The sequence below is a fragment of the Odontesthes bonariensis genome, chromosome 22, assembly GCF_027942865.1.
Source record: "Odontesthes bonariensis isolate fOdoBon6 chromosome 22, fOdoBon6.hap1, whole genome shotgun sequence".
NCBI lineage: Eukaryota > Metazoa > Chordata > Actinopteri > Atheriniformes > Atherinopsidae > Odontesthes > Odontesthes bonariensis.
The window spans coordinates 8,491,875-8,504,359 of NC_134527.1; the positions used below are offsets into that span (position 1 = coordinate 8,491,875).

At 39.0% G+C, this 12,485-nt stretch overlaps 1 protein-coding gene across 2 annotated transcripts in view; it reads right to left on the reverse strand.

Annotated features, from left to right (window-relative positions):
• The window catches only part of cntfr (ciliary neurotrophic factor receptor), a 201,300-nt gene that overhangs the window by 110,976 nt on the left and 77,839 nt on the right, over positions 1–12,485 (reverse strand). For both annotated transcript variants that reach the window (XM_075455975.1, XM_075455976.1), the window contains exon 3: positions 8,138–8,219. In XM_075455975.1, coding sequence (XP_075312090.1) covers positions 8,138–8,219 — 82 coding nt within the window. The remainder of the gene's footprint in view (positions 1–8,137; positions 8,220–12,485) is intronic.

The following is a 12,485-nucleotide window of genomic DNA, read 5'->3' on the forward strand; positions in this document are numbered from 1 at the left end:
TATAATTCAAAATCGCCCAAATTCACCTGTGTTTTGCCCAGTAAGATTGGAAGAGTGTGATCACATGGGATATTGCGGACTTGGGAGTCTTGAGATTTTTTTGATGCCATGCTGTCTGAAGAATCCATAATCTCTTATGTCCATTTTAGGCTTGCACCCTTTCCATTTATGCATTGAAGGGCCTCAAGATTCTTTATATTGTTTATTGATATTGAACACTATGTTGAATCTCTTGGATTGTTTCTTTGAAGATACATGTTTCAAAGACTAGAGTGTTTCTTTTCACAAATGTATCACCAAAATGGAAATCCTCTGTATTTTCTCCTTAAAGATTCACCTTTCGGTAGACACTTTTATACACAACTTGCTGAGAAAAGATTCAATGTCATATTAATATCTTTTTCAATCCATTGCAGGCCTTAATTTGCCTCTGTCCTCAAGAATTATATGGAATTTGTTTTGGAGATGAAATGAAAATGGATGTATAGTCAGAAACAAAAAGGAAGATTGCAGTTTTTTTCTTGTGGTTTTTTATTTTTATTTTTATTTTTACTTCTACTTTTACTTTTTTATTTTAATTAGCTCAGGGTTAAAGAGTTAAAAAAAATGGTGTAAAACACACAGCTAATGGGAATTACTTACCGTATTTAATCAAGGGGATTCAGCTCCAACATCAATTCATCTCTATTTGTTCTGTTTTGTTTTCATGGAATGAACTGTAATTTCAAAGCAAATGTACGATGCTGTTAAACTGCTTCTGACTTTTGGGAAGGAACCATCAGAGCGGAAGAGAGAGAGAGAGAGAGAGAGAGAGAGAGAGAGAGAGAGAGAGAGAGAGAGCGAGAGAGAGAGAGAGAGAGAGAGAGCCTTGATCGAAGCTTGACTGGGAATCCCTTCTGAAAGATTAATGAGTTAAAAGACAGAGACAGGATAAACACACACATATGTACTCATTCAGACACAGCATGAACGGACACAAACACTCTGCAACAGACAGTGAGATTTGGAGATTCCATATCTTAGCATAGAATACTGTGATTGGTTGGAAATGGTCCATTACCCAACAGATTTTATCAGACGTTCGGGAATCCTGAATCTATAGTGAACAAATTACAGAACTTTGAAATTCTGACATGCGAAGCACATTAAGGAAAGAAAATAGAGACTGACTGACAAAGTGGATGATTGTGTTCTGTTTTCAGTGGTAGCGTCCCTACTTGGGTTGTGGTCCTATGACTAATTCCATTGTGGATACAGTTTCAGCCTGATAAAAGATCCCCACTTCCTCATTGAAGCTCTGAATTATTCCTCAAGTAGCTTGAGGACAACTGTGATAATTTGAGAGATATTAGAAAAAGAAACACCGTGGTTCAGGACATAAATGTATTCAGACAGAACAACAGTGTACTGAGTCTTTTTCTAGTAAGCAACAACAAAACAGGTGGTGCCAAGACTTTGGGATTCTCAGCCGAACACCAAATTATTCACTTCACCTGTCGGTAGTTTCAATGCTGCTCATCTCTCTCTTTGCATGCTGCTGTGAAGTGCTCAACCAGATGTCATCGACATAATAAAAAAAATCCATGACATTTGTTATTTAATGAGCAGATACCCTACTGGATTCATACTGGTCCAACATTTGTCAAAAAACAACAAAGAGATGTACGTGTTTCTCTATGCCTATAATTCAACTTATACGTTTGATTTATTTCCCCCTCAAGCAACGTAGGTAAGCAAATTGAGAGTGTGTTTCCCAGTTGGAAAAAAAAGAAATGCTAATAAGAGATTGTGGCACACAACAGGAAGCCTGTTAAAGTAGGGAAATGCATAGATTTTTTTTCATTGTTGTTGTTATGTGTGAATTATGTGTAAATGATGAACAGCTCTCCATTTCTGTTCGATGCTTTAATCTAAATGGAGGTCTTGGCACTAGCCCACATACCAATGTACAAACAAAGAATGTTATTAGAGACAACTTCATTCTTTTCCATCACGCTGTATCTGCTCCAGTTTCAGTTATCAGTCCTGTCGTTTTGGTACACCACCACCACCACCACCACCAAACAGTGCACTGCACCAGCACACAAATCAGTATCGTTCATCTTCTCTGAAACATCCAGTAAAATAATGGAGCTAATCAATAAAAATGAAATGAATGCATATAAATCAGTGCAAAAATAAATGCACACATGAATAAAGAAAGAAAGAAATGAATACATCAGTCCAGCTCAACCTCTTTATCTGCTGCTGCATCTTCTCTGTGTCAGACTTAGTTGGCCGACTGATCACTCAGACCTCCTTCTGTTTGCCCGAAGCGTGGGCACAACGCTGCTAGGTTTCGCAAAAAAAAAGAGTATGTTCAAGTCAAGCATTTGACTTATCTGTTTGCTAGGCAAAAAATCCAGTTCACCATCTTATCAGCCAATCAGCTTGAGGATGAGCCAGTAGGGTCAAAACAGTATGTATTTGGAGAATTCCATAATGGTGTTAATTACACTTTATAATTGTAGCAGCATTTTTAGTAGTACAAGCCTGGAAAGATTTTGCAAAGGTAAAGACACACTCCTTAAAATACACACGTTTTCTTTATTTTCTGCGTTTCAAAGCTGCGACTGAATGGGATTAGCGTCACTTTACTATGCCTGTCTGCCAGTCCTACAGTCAGTCAGATTGTAATGCATCTGCCAATGCTGTCAGTCAATCAACTGGCTGAGTTCCATCTTGAATTTAACACAAGCAGCATGCCAAACAGGGAACACTGATTACACTGAGTGCTACTCAGAATAATGAGTGCGACAGAGGTCTCCCCGACAGCACATACAGTACGTAGCTTGGACATACGAGTCAAACAGATATGCACCTGCATCAATTGTCTTGTTTACAGCAGCTGTCTGTTTCCTGTGATGACATATCAGGGAGCAGTTAAATCCTATGAATAATTGATTTCATTTAGTTGACTAAATCTGTCTTTTGTAGTTCCAAATGGGCAGAGAAGCACAGGTCATAAACGATATGCATTCGTTTTGTAATCTAACGTCCCTCTCTGTGTTTGCCTTTTAATTCCATAAAGTTTATCTTCCTTGTATTGTATTTTCTCCCTTTACACTCACAGATGTTAAGCCTTTGAATATATAGCACATGGTATTTTATGGGCCAATTAAGTAGAGAGGGAAACATTTCAACAAATGCAGATTTCAGTATTAACAAACTCCACTAAGGGACAAATTACAGATCTAAACATTTCAGCCAAATCTTAAGGATGTTCTCAGGTAAAGTGTATCTAAAACAAATGACATGTGCACATTGGGTTCAATGCATGAAAACATAAATGATTGCCTAAAACATATGTATCCATTGAGTAAATCTGACAAATCTGTGTATTTTCTTCTTTCTTTTTCAGTGTTGTACTCATTCATGCTAATAATATCTCCATATATGAGCCTCTGCAATGAATCAAATTAGACTTGGCTGCATGATAGGGGTGGGTTACAAAATTGCAAAGATTAAATTGATTTAAACAATTTACGATGATCCATTCACAAGACTGGATAAATAAAGCTGCTTAGCAAAACATATGGCCAGACATGGAGAGTGGGAAGTCATAGCAGCACGTGTCCAATGCTCATGAAATAAATACAGCTTTGACAGTTGTAATACCATGGAATTAGTGGGGGAGTTAACCTCTTACACTCCCACTGTCTCACATTTGCTCCCTTTCCTTCTCCCTTCGGCTCAAAGCAGTTAGATGGAGTGTGAGCTACAAATGTCGAGCAGGGGGCAGAGATGAAGCACACCAAAACTTGTATCGATGGTAGTGTAGCAGCAAATGATGTCATGGGAGATAAATCTGACGTTGATTACATGGCGAATGGATTAAGGGGTAAAACAGTAGAGTAATGAGTCACTTTCTTGTAAAGAGTTAGGGATGGAGGAAGAGCAGAAATGAAGAGAAAATCAGGGCGACGTAGGATGATGTGAATGGTGAAGTGGGAAAAGAGGAGGAAGTGTTACGTCAGTGAGAGTGAAAGAGGGAGGGGGGGGGGGGCGCAGAAAGGCATAAAGAGATGGAGGGAGGAAGCGAGACGGAGGGAATGATTATGAGTGGAAATGTTCGTCTCTCAATCAGGATATGGAGTCCCATAAATAACATGCCCTCTCAGTCAACAGCATGATGTCACCGCGCTCTCCCTCTCCCCCACACACACAAATAGCAAGGCGGAGACATCGTAGTGGGAGAGCAGGTGCAGCTGCACCGTTTCTGTCGTAAAAACTAAAAAGTAAATTTGAATGAAACTGCAGTAAACAATCTCAGTCGCTGAATATTGTCCAGATTCTTTATTTTGTGCTACTCCTCCACTCTCTACTGAGCGTTCGGGCACTACGTTAATTTGTATTCTCGTTTCACTTGTTCTCAATATTTAGTGTGTGAGGCATGCCATGAATGGAATGCTATTGCTTTGGCATGACTTTGTGATATGTCTCAGGATTAAAATAAAATAGAAAAGACACTCAGAGAGGGAGAATGAGGAAGGTGTCAAAGTAAACAGACATGAAAAGAGAAGCAGAAAGAGATTAAGTCACAGAGCGAGGGAAAATATGACTTATTTTCCACCCTGACTGTGATCAATCTTCAGGTCCTCCATGCATGTGAGGATTCACTTTGTATGAAACGTGAGTGACTGTATCACTGTGAGAAGAGAATAATCTGGAAGAAATGGGAACATCCAGGCAGCTATGATTAATGAGTCATTCAGCCATCAGAACACTAAAAAATGCAATCATCTTATAGTTGCTCACTTTTAAAAAGATGCTTTTGATTGCGAATGCAAATGTGTTTTACAGGTGTTTGCAGACTAATTGTGGTACACAGTCACTGAAACGTCCTTCAATAGTTGAACAATAACTTACAGCATCACATCCAGCAACAGAACCACCTCTCACAGATGTCATTGGCACACCACACCTGTTCATTTTGTATGCGTTTTTTCATGGTTATATCAGTGTGATTTTCATTTTCATTCGATACTTTAAAAACCTGAAAACACAGTTGCTACTTGTCAGTAGACGACTACATTGCCTGCAGTCTTGCATTTTTATGAACCGTTGCTGCTCCACTTGCAGAGCATCCTGCTGTTCCTGTAATACAAGTGAATAAAAATGATGTTCTTCATCCCTTAAGAGACTTTTTTTCCTCCCCTTCCCCTCAGCCTCAGCCACAGGGACATTGAGAGGTCAGGGTCAGCAGCGCAACACAGCATGTCAGGAACTAAAAATTCGGGATCTTGCTTAAGGCTAGCAGGAAAAGATGGTTTAAAAACAAACGCTAGGAAAGCCATGCTGAAAATTGCACTCTTTACTGTTGGCTTGTAGTGATGGTGAAAGCTTTGTGTCAGCAGAGAGCTTTATTCTGAGACTAAATCAGTAAATATTTTTTTTTATCTGGATAATGTGGGATTACATGTGTTTACATTAAGCTACATATACCATAAAAAAGTCTGACTAGGTTCAATCAGCATCTGCTCTCTCTGACTCTCTGTGCGTTCTCTCTTTTCTCTGCATCTGTAATCTGTTCTTCACAAATATGTATCCGTCTTCTGTCTTTTCCACCAACCCGATATCTTTCCTCTCCCCCTCAAACCATCTCTACTTCTTTTTCGGTAGCAATGAAAAATCGAATTCATATGCAAGGAAGCTTAATTGCCGTTACCTCATAGACTGACTCTTTCTCTCTGTGGGCTTTAAGCTTTCAATTATTTTCTTTTTTCCTCTGTTGTTTCAATTGATGTTTTTTTTAAGGGACTGTTGTTTGTGTTGCTAGGTTTTACATTTAAGTTTTTCTTCCAACCTTTTTGCCAACATGAATTACTAAGTGACAGCATCTGAATGGACCTATTTTCTTCTATTTTTTTTTAAATGTAAAGCTGTTATGCATTCTGTTTACTTCCCAAATAATTTTTTATTCATGTCCTATCTTGCTCAGCCTTCAATCAGCCCCTCCGTGCATGTCCATTCTACATGTCTCTGTTTAGCAGACATCAGTTTCTATCATTGTTACACTTGTGTTTGTTTTTTACAGTCAGCAGATATTTTCTATAACAGTTTCTCATTGTTTTTGTTCTACAAAGCACTGCTGTCATTAATTATGAACTTCCAAATGGATTTCCTATACCCCCCATGTTACACACACACGCACACAAACTGTCCGTCAGGGTGTGCTTTTCTCTCTATGTGCATTTCCAACAAATTGAGTCCAACCTAACAAGAAAAGTTAATCTCCCTTCCATACCTCAGAATTGACTGTGTATATGTGTGTGTAGACATGCATATCACTGTGCCTGCGAGTGTGTGAGTCTGTGTACTTATGTGCTGTGAATTTTCTGCCAAGTGAGGCAAACCCCGGGGAATCCTGTCAATCAAACAAGATGGCAATTTGTCAGAGAAACTAAGCACACTGCAAGACAGACAGATGTGCAAATGTGTGTGTGTGTGTGTGTGTGTGTGAGGATCTCTGTGCAGAAGAGCTGGGGTGCAAGCGTACATACTAATAATGCTGTTGTAACTTGGTTATGCACCAAGTTTCTATGTGGAGGATGAATCATCATTTGATGTAGCATCAAAAGCAGAGATTAGTAATATGGTTGCTAACTTCAGTGCTAACACATACAAGCTTAAAGTTCTTCCCAAAGACCAAACTAAGCTTATTAATCCTTCCTCTGTCCATATCTGATGCTTAACTATGTGTTCCCTTTTTCACCTCGTCTGTCTCCAACTTTCTTTCTGGAGTTCTGAGGAGCACAAACTTGAAACTTACATTACATTTTAAACTTAAGCCAGAGGCTTCTATAAATTACAATAAAACGAATAAGAAAATATCAAAATAGACTGAACATAATAACCACTGAAAAAAATTCATATTTAAAGAAAAACATCGATGTTCAAAGCAAAAAACTCTGGGTATTGCACTCAGTACTTCAGTTGTTTTCTTTTCTGACTTTCACCTTAAATCTGTCTGCGTGGATTTCCTTGTTTATCTGTTTTCTCGAATTTCTTAATCTTAATCCACTTTGTGTTTTTTTTTTGTTTTCCTTCCTGTTGTTTCTCCTCCTTCTCTGTTGCGTTCACATAATTCCCAAAAGTCAACATTCCAACTTCAATTTTTGCTCTCTAAATGTATGTGTGTGTGTGTGTGTGTGTGTGTGTGTGTGTGTGTGTGTGTGTGTGTGTGTGTGTGTGTGTGTGTGTGTGTGCGTGCGTGTGTGTGTGTGTGTGTGTGTGTGCGTGTGTGTTTGGTAAGACTGTGTGTGACCCTCGTGACACAGGGATGTGCGTCACTGGGGACTTATTGACTTCCTTAGACTCTTTCTTTGGGTCACCTGATTTAAACACCCCATTCTCATTGGCTGATACGTCAAGACAAATCTTCACCAAGAGACAAGTGACTCTCCTGTTAAACGCACACATCCACACAGTGTTTACACGCATGGTCGAATTTATGGCCAGGCATCTTGTGTGAACTCTGAAAGGACCAGCCACTGCATCATGTGTTTTAAGCCTGTCTTATTTTTGTCCAAAAACCTCTGCATACAAATTATTTGAAACATGCTCATGGTTACCAGTTGACGTGCCTATCATCTCTGTTGAACCCATATTGTCTAAGGCTGTAGTTCTGGAATTGGTGAGGTAGGGTAGCCTTCAACCCAGGCTTTCTTGCTGGCACAGTTGTTTTATACTGCTGAACTTTCTCATATAAAATTACAAGCTACTGTGGCTCACATTTGCAAAGCGATACAGAGCAGAATCACAGCTAACACCCAGAAACACGCAGCAAATGGCACCATAACTCCTCAAGCGGATAACTAAATCAACACAAGCGTTTTCTAAGAGAAAAAAGGAAAAAGAAAAAAAAGTAGAAACTATTCAGTTACAACACAAGAGAAAAAAAAAAGAACAAATGACAAAGTTTGGAAAGTTTGGCCCACTATAGAGCACTGGAGACAAAACTTCAAAAAAAATAAAGAGAAAGTAGAGAGGGTAAAGAAGTAGAGCCCACCGGGGTTAACCACGCCGATGAATTAAGGAGACACAGAGCCTCAGAGAGGTGGACTAATGTAATGTAGAAGATAAAATGCATACTCACCAAGCTGACTGCGTCTCTGAGCGTAGGCTACCACCACTGCAGCCAGAACTACACAGCACAGCGATGTCACAAGGTTTGCCATCTGTAGACACACACACACAGCAATGTCATCAGTGCGTGCGAGAGCCGGCGAGTAAGTGTGTCAGCCTGTCGTCCTGAATGACTGACAGACCCATACAACAGCATAGAAGAGTTGGCTCTCTATGTCTTTTACAGACTATCTACTCTGACTATATTACACTCTCCAAAGTGGTCTTTCTTGTGTACTTGGTAGGTTCTTTTCTACTCTCCCTTGTTTCTTTTGTTTACTTCCTTCACAGTTTTGTCATCGTAGCCACTCTATATGCATTTTCTCTCCTTTCTTATGTGCATCTCCCTCTCTCTGTTGCGCTGCTCATCAGCTTAATGGATCCATCCTCTCTGGGATGGGCCATCGCCACCGGCTCTTAAAGGTATAGCACACCATAAACAAATACAGATTGCGTATAGACCATGAGTGCCTCAAACTTCGTTTTTAACATGTAAGTAACTTTTGGATATAAAATGGGAGGTAGCGTTCAAGAGGTAAAAGATGCCCTCATACCCTGCACTTTAGAAAACATGCACACTTTCACTAAACAAAAACATTACGTTTTCTATAATCATACGTCAGTTAGATGGGCCATTACAAAACTTTTATTGAAATAATTGTACAATGTTTTAATGCTCATGCTACTCTATCTTTACATTACGTTAGCAGTTTTTCAACTTTTTTTTTTAATTCACTTTACTATTTTCACATTGCTTTCCTGGCAGTTGTAATTGCATAATGGATCTGATACTTCTTCCATCAGTGACTTGAGCATGTGCTAAATAGGAAGCTACTGCCAAATGCCAACCAAAGGTTGCTAATCAATATGCCGTTTCATCCGGACGAAAAGGTTGCATTTAACATCTTTTTAAAGTAGCAAGCTAAAGTGTCCACCCAGACACTTACAAAAAAATTGTGATTTAGGTATTTTTCTTGAGAAACCTCCTCAGTGTTTGGGTCTACCCACTGCATCTATGCAGGATAGGCTCTGGCACATTTGATCAGATACAGTTGACAGGAAGCTAGTTTCTGTTTTCTGTCTTCTAATCAAGCCTTGTGGTTACTACAAGCATGGCGCCTGGCTCTTTACCGAGAAATAATGTAGTGACTTCAACTTCCCCCGGAATGATTACATTTCAGTGTATATGGCCGAAAGAGATGTATGTATTGATTAGTCAGCTTTACAGATTATCCCTAAAAGAAGCTGTTGGTGCCCTCCCGCTCCCCCAGTTGTCTCTCCATCTCCCCTCTTGTTTCTCGGCTGTTCGTCTGTTCAGTGAGGAGACACTGAACAGAGACCCGTAGGTTTTCTACGTGTCTCCCTGCTGCTGAGATTTGCACTGAGTAAGGTGTGTGTGTGTCTGCATGTGAAGAACAGACTGAGCACTCTAAATCGACTCACTAAAAGGGGAGATAACTTCCTTGTTCTTTTGTGACAAGACTCCAGCTGTTAAAAACTTCTGTCATATCCCATAATGTCTTGCTCTTTGTTTGGCTTCAGCTCCTTTTTTTTTTGTTGCTTAATTTGCTTTCAGACTTCTTCCATCTCTACTCTTTAACCATTAAATGCTCAGTCGTTCTCTCTTTCCTCATCTCTCACTGTCCCTCTTTCACACCGTACCCCTCACTTATTCTGTCTGCCCATGTTAAGGCTGAACAACACAACTACCACATGTTAAAGCTTTTCACAAAGGAAGAAAAAAACATATCTGCAAGCACTGCGGAGCGATGTTCAAGAACATGAAAAAGCTTTTATAGTCTGAATTAAATGTCAAAAGGCAATGAAACAGTCAAAGACATTGAACACACTGTTTTTTTTTCTTTTAAATGAATTACCAACCAAATGGTGTTTGAAAAGAGAAGCTTTTACATCCACGCTGACTATCAAAAGAACAAAGAAATCCTAAACTAAACTTCAAACATATGTTGAAAAGATATACAGAAGGCTTAAATAGGGCAGGTCTTGTTGTTGTTTCATTCTGTATTTCAAGTGTTATGAATCCACATTTGAGCCATTCATATGAGTCAGTAGGCCCCAACAGAGTTCGCTGAATACTTTAACCCACTTATATTGTTCAACATACCAAACGTCATTATAAAGTATTGAATTATAATTATAAAGTCATTATAAAGTCTAAAAAGCCAGACAGTCCTAATGAGCAGTTAGGAGAAAGAATGTATTCATTTATAATTCATTGATTTCCTTTTTAATAATATTTATGACACGTGCATGTGAGAGACAACAACTGCAGAATTCCTCGAATGAGTCTACGTACTTGGCAAAATAAAGCTGATTCTGATTCTGAATGATGCAGCTCATGCTGTGCTTTCAACTTTAGAACTCCAGGTGAACACGGCAACTGTTTGTTCTTTACATATTTATTCACTTTTGTTTCAATTCCACCAACTGTCTTCTGCATCACAGCTGCTTGGTTAAGGCTGGGCAGCACAGTTTGCTGTTTAGGTTTAGGCACTTGGACTGTGACGGGTTAAACAAAGTGGGGCTAAAACACATTCTTTCATAAAATGACTTGTGACGGTTATATCCAACTGGATAACGCTCGACAGCAAGTATGATGAAAAAAAATTTAAAAAATAGCATATCAGATCACTCTCGAGCTGATTGTAGGAAGAGGAATGCTTCACACAAGTTGCTCAACATAATGGACAACACCGCGCACTCCCTACATGACAGTGATTAAACAACAGAGGGTGTTCAGTCAGAGCCTTCTTCAGCTTCACTGCAGGTGAGAATAGAACAATAGCTCTATTCATTGACCAGTTATAATGACTCAAACTTTATTTCATACTACTGCAACAATATAATTTACCTTTAACAAAGGATCTGTATTACGTTATTTAATTCAATTTACTTTCATTCACTATTCTGGTGTATGTCCAGGTTACTCTTTACCTCATTAGTTCTTAAACTTTACAGGTTTCACCACACTAGCGACATGCATTCTTTTCACTTAACATAGTTTATTAATCCAAGCATACTAAGCCATACCTGGTCTTGGTTTCCATATTGTTACCTCCCGAAAAGTGTTTTGTACTAATAAGCTGTATGTATTCTGGGCAGTAACTGAAATTTAGGAACATGCTCTTAATCATAGCAACCGAAAGCTCATTCATATTATCATACTTAGCATTTGCTTTTTACACCTGTGACAGACAGTTATAGCTACTGAAAGTTTGCACGCATAGAAATAATTGAGAGATCGTGTGTTTGCGTATGCTTTTGTGCGGCTTTGTGTGGGTGAGTGATTGGCAGCTCATATGTATTTCATCTGAACAAATATTGAGGAGAGTGACAGGCGGTGAAATTAAAATTGCATCCCTTGTCAGAGCATCACAATCCCCATCTCTGCTCTTCATTTTCTAAGTGCTGGTTTGCCCATCAAAACCCAAATGTGTGCAAATGCTCGTGTATGTCTGCGTGTGTGTATGTGTGCTTGAAGCTGTGATGGTATTTAGCCCGTCTATCAGAAAACAATACATTTTTGAAATCTGACAGCTTCAGATCGCTCACATAATGACAGCCCACGGGTGGTTAGAGCTGCAATCACACAAACTCAATACAACCCCCTTGCCTTTTCCCAGCCTTCCATCCTTCCCCAACCTATCCCCTTCTTCTGCTTCTTTATTCCATATTTATTTATTCATTTCTTATTGGAGGGGAAAGGGCTGAATAGGCGTGATTCTTTTGCCTGCTTAATTAAAATATATAATTCATCTGCGTCAAATGATTTTGCCTCTGCGTTTTTATGGAGTCCGATTTGAGAACATTTGCATTTAAATTGGAAAACCAGGAGGGAAATACACAATGAGGGCTAGGGTGTGTGTGCGTGAAAAGATAGAGGGGATCCTTTTTTTTTTTTCTTTTAATTCTTTTTTAAGATATGCCTTAACATACTCATTTTTTTTTTCCTGTCATTGTTCCAGAAATATCCAAACTTCAGTGGCTGGCCAAAAGGCTCCATAAATCATAGACTAATGGAATAGTCCCCAGTAGATACAAACTTTGTGTACACAACAGGCCATGTGTTTAGTTCACAAGTTCAATGGCATGTCTGTGCTCATTAGAATTCATTTTTCATTAGTTGAATAAAGAATAGAAAGAATTTTATCCTCTCTTGCTCTTTTCTTCAAAAACAAATCAGCCACATTCTTCCTGTCAGCAAGCTGTCAGAAATAGAATAGTTCATTACAAATGTATCTGCGGTAAAAATAAAAAAGAAGAGTTCCCCTGAGTTATAAATGAGTTCTTTGATTTAC